This window comes from Syngnathoides biaculeatus, chromosome 15 (genome assembly GCF_019802595.1).
Source record: "Syngnathoides biaculeatus isolate LvHL_M chromosome 15, ASM1980259v1, whole genome shotgun sequence".
NCBI lineage: Eukaryota > Metazoa > Chordata > Actinopteri > Syngnathiformes > Syngnathidae > Syngnathoides > Syngnathoides biaculeatus.
Window position 1 is genome coordinate 10,980,443 of NC_084654.1, and position 4,689 is coordinate 10,985,131.

Here is a 4,689-nt window from a genome sequence, read left to right on the forward strand (position 1 = left end):
CTCCATTTTCCTCATCCCAACAACTGTACAGGCTGCTGTGCGTGACGTACTCTATTCTCAACACGCACGGATTGGCTGTGGCCACGTAATTGTTGCTTGTAGTTCAACCCTCCCAGCTCCAAATTTCTCACGTCCTGTGAATTGCATCGATTACGGCGTTAAGTTTCTCACTGCGATGGTGAGAGTAAGGCTTGCTGTCAAGAATGAAAGTCCCGTAATGCACTGAGAAATTGGGATCAGGCTGAATGAATGTCATTGCTCTTCTCTCTGGGGACAGACTGGAAGTCTCTGGCAGCATTCCGCTTAATCTACATTTTGACTGAAACCATCAAGCGATCACACTATGTGCTCAAGTCACCTCGTCTCTGTCCTCCTCAGCGAGCCCGAGAGCAAGGTGAACGTAATCAAGGTGATCCGCTCCATCCTCAGGGAGAACGCCCGGAGGAACACGAGAGGCGAATCCACTTTGGAGCGTGGCTGTAAAGAACGCCTGGCGGCCATGCGCAACGCTGTGCCTTCCGCCGCTAGGATGGGTGAGTGTCACAATTTGCCACAGACTCAGTTTATCCCTCCAAAAGCATTCCTTATGGAAAACAGTTGATAATGGAATAAATCCTCCAAATTTGAAGGAACTTTAAGTCGTACCACTTCATAACCCACTGAAAATCCATACATCCGCTTAATGTTGTCAATAGGATCTTGGGCTAAAGTCTTATCTATTTTAGACGAGAATCAGGATACATCCTGGACCGGTCGTCAATCATTCCCAGTGTACGTATAGACAAAAAATCTGCGCTCACATTCACTCCAATGAACAATGTAGTTTTCAATTGAGTGTTTTTGTACTGTAGAAGGAGGTTTAATTACATTGAGAAAACACCCACAAGCAAACAGCCTGGAAACAAGGAAATTCTATTTTACACTAGCAACGTGCAAAGGAGCAGCACACAAGAATAACAAAATCAATAAACTCAAAAATATGCATGTACAACATCAGCCAATGAGGCTTGGCAGCATGAACATGTCAACTGTACATGAATAAATACAAATGTACTGTACTACACTGTACATTCTATCCATATTGATGTGAATGTGACAGTATATACTTTGAAAAATACATTGTAGGAGGCATATTTTTTTCCTAGGCAAATCTATTGAATAACATTCTAAAGGAAGAACATGTTCTTGGTTGCTTTCTATTTAGCCTTCAGGTCATTTGCCTTAATGTGTGAAGTGTGAAATACACCTTCACCAGATCATATCTTTACTTTTTAGGTCATAAAAAGACTGGAAGGCAGTGAGCTGGATGCGTGTTTTGCCCAGATAAGATGACCATGTATGACTTCCATGTCCATCTTCATTCCAGGCTCCTCCAGGGCCTCCTGGTTGTGTCGGCAGCCCCTCGCAGACCTCAAGTCCGGACCGGACTCCGACGAAGGTAGCCTGAGCAGCGGCACCTGCAGTCTGTCGGGCGCCGCCGCCTCCCTTCTTCCTGTCCAAGAGAGCTGGTCCGGGACGCCGCCGGCAAGTTACTCCCGGCCTGTTTCCGGCTCTGTGAAGGAGTCCGACATTCTCAGCGACGAGGACGATGACGGCTTTAGCGACACTGCGGCTGCCAAGAGGGACGCTCTTGACGCTCAGTTCTTCCAGTTAAAAATATCCGAGGAACCGGTGCTGACGTACGCGCCCTGCGTCCAGCCTGAGGGGGACGCTCCCGAGGCCGGACCCAGACTGACAAGTGACCAAGCGGTTGCAGCAAAGAGGAAGAACGGCAGCCTGCGGAGGAGCCAAGGGGCGCTAGTGTGCATGAAGGATAAAAGCACCTCGCTGGATGCGCCGTCATCACCACCAGGCGCCGTGGACCTCAACGCACTCCTGGAGAGAGAGTTTAGCGTCCAAAGTCTGACATCAGTGGTGAATGAGGACTGTTTCTATGACACGGCCCTGGAGAGACCCCCAAGAGTACGGGACAACAATTCCAGTTAGCACTCAGCCGTGGTCAGGTGGAGAACTGGAGGCAAGCTGATTGGCGTATGGACTCTCCCAAGGGGGTTGTGGGTCACCTACAGCCTCAAGGCCGTGCATTGTGTCCAGTCTGCTGTGACATTGGAAAACAAGTGCAGTTTTCAGCAATATTCATATTTGCTGGTTTTGTTCTCTGGACCAAACTATAGCATTATTTTTGGGGGGCCCTATCTAGTTGCTTTGGTTTCATGTCAAGATGAGTTTGAGTTTCATTTAGACTTCAGTTCTTTGCCACCAGCTTGTGGCATCTATAGGCCATTTACAGTTTTTGGCGTAGGGGTGAATTTATAACAAGTTCGCTCTTTGTTGTTACTTCAATAAATACTTCAAATTTTGCAGTGATCAGATGAGCGAAATCCTTGAACACCACAATCAAACCACATTGTACCAATATGGTCGAGTGTTTCACATTTCGCCGCGGGCCACATAAGTCCGTTTCTCAGATGGCTGGAGTATATTTTTAATTTAAATTCAAATCATAAATAGTGGTATGCAAATAATTAATGAGGGATATGGACCAAGTCCCGCTGGCAAAAGCAATAATCTGTAACTTGCTGGTGGCAAATCTCTCTCTCCCCCCCTCTCTCCCTGTTAGACAAAGCTATGGCCTGACTAAATGAAACCTATCCCCTCAGTTCAACAGAATTCCTTGGCACCAAGATGCTAAAAGTGACGACAAAGCAATTTTTTTTATGTCATAATTTTGGTTGGGCCAGAAACGTGATGAGTTGGTGAGTTATTCAGTTAATGATGGAGGAAATGCCCACCCACCCCCACCCCCAAAAAAATCTGCGAAGCAAATTTGTGAATCCTTGAAGCAAGTTGGTAGCTGGTTGACTGTACAATTATTGTCCGTTTAAAAAAAAAAAAAAAAAAAAGAATTTGGTGAAAATGGTTACTTGTAAAAGCTAGTTAAAAAGTTGCAATTTCAGTAATGTATTTTTAGAAAAAACAGCAAGTAGACTTACTTTAACAGGCAACATATGTCCCCTGGCCCTTTGGTTTGATATCTGTGTTGTGAACTCGGAACAGCATGATTAATTTGGGGTCGGGGCCATTAAAATACAGACAGTACATTTTTGGTTATATTCCTGCCTCAATAATACCTCAAATGTAAAGTTTATAAAAACCCCATCATATGCTGGTTAACCCAAAATAATGCATGGATATTTCTAATCTGCATTTAGTTTGCGAGCAGACACGGTTATTGTTTTCTGCAGAGGTTAATACTTAATAAGCACCAACGGAGCTAAGGAGAAAATTTTGGCAACAAACGTGAACATATGGCAATTGAAGGGCACCAGGTAATCAATAACATGGTGACGGCAGCCTCACATGCAAAAATAGGACAAACTATTTATTTGGAGAGGGTTTTTTTTGTAATAAAGGTTGACTTACGTTTATTTTTAAAGCATGTGATGGTTTGAAAGAAAATGAAGTTTGGGGCACGTTGGTTTCACTTTCTATTATGACATCTCGTTTCCTGTCACCTTTAAAAATAGCTGACAGGAACACATTTTAAAAGTAGACTGAATGATGAGATATGATAAAAGCAGATTGAAAAGGAAATGATGGCTTCTTTGATATACTTGGGAGATGTGCACGCACACGGTGCCCCAGCTAATGGTCACATGTTTCACTGTGAGCAAAGATCCAAAGACGTGCTGCAGTCAATGATCAAATCTTTTTTTTTTTTTTTTCCTTCTGTATTTTCTGCACTAAAGTACACTGTTTGCCTTTACAATTGAAATATTTTCCTGTACAGGTTTTAATGTTATTAACGGCAGGTTTTATTTATTACTTTAGTGAAGATTGTTTATAAAGCCGGTTTAAGGTGTCAGGCATTTAAGATTTAGATTCACTTGCAAATAGGAAAAGTAAAAGGCAGGTTTATTTTCTAATGTGGAGCCTTTGGATTAGATTTTTTTTTTTTTTCTGAGGAGAGGAATTGTTTCAGGTAAGGCTTCTTTGTTTTTGAATGACAATTTTGTAAAATGATTTGTATGTTTGTGTGCATCTTTTGTACGCAATCTTTTCTACATGATGTATCCTTTTTCTACTTGATACTGGACAACTTAGAAATGAGGCAGAAAAATATGCAACAAATTCAAGTGCTCTTTGTTTTTTTTTGTAATGCAACATGGATGGAGTTGAGGTACTTTCAAAGGCAAACCACTAAAAGACATTATTCTTATCATGCCTTCAATGTTAGTATACCAATGAATGTGAATTCCTCCTGATGAATTATTTTCAAAATAAAAACTTATCTGTGAACAGTGCTGCGTTTGCTTCTGAGTGTGTGTGTGTGTGCGTATTCCACACATCAGGTGAGGCGTTTTGGAGAAAATTGCTTATTTTTCTTTTCTGCCTTTGTTGACAATCCCCTGATGGGGAACATCATTGGCTTTCATAACATGCACAATTCTCCCAAGTTGACTTGTTTTGACCAAAGATGACTTCTCCACCCAGCACACGTTCATATGTGTGATCTGTTGTCCTCCTGCCAAGTGACAGCAAAACACTGTAAAACAAAACTAATGACCTGGATATGCTTCAGCCATGTTGTTTACACCAAAAATACACTTCAGTTAACATCAGCCAGGTGTTAACACTGCTCAATCTGCTCATTGTTTTTCCATCCCAATATACAAGCCTGCTGGAACT

General features: G+C 42.4%; 1 protein-coding gene across 6 annotated transcripts in view; it reads left to right on the forward strand.

Annotated features, from left to right (window-relative positions):
• tiam2a (TIAM Rac1 associated GEF 2a) overlaps nt 1-4,303 on the forward strand; it is an 81,731-nt gene extending 77,428 nt beyond the window's left edge. For 4 of the 6 annotated variants that reach the window (XM_061842924.1, XM_061842925.1, XM_061842923.1 and 1 more), the window contains 2 exons: nt 379-533; nt 1,367-4,302. In XM_061842924.1, the coding sequence (XP_061698908.1) occupies nt 379-533; nt 1,367-1,986 (775 nt within the window). In that variant the 3' untranslated portion in view covers nt 1,987-4,302. Of the gene's footprint in view, nt 1-378; nt 534-1,366 lie in introns of all 6 variants that reach the window. The other 2 variants (XM_061842927.1, XM_061842928.1) reach the window with 2 other exon arrangements.
• Nucleotides 4,304-4,689: the final 386 nt, after the last annotated feature.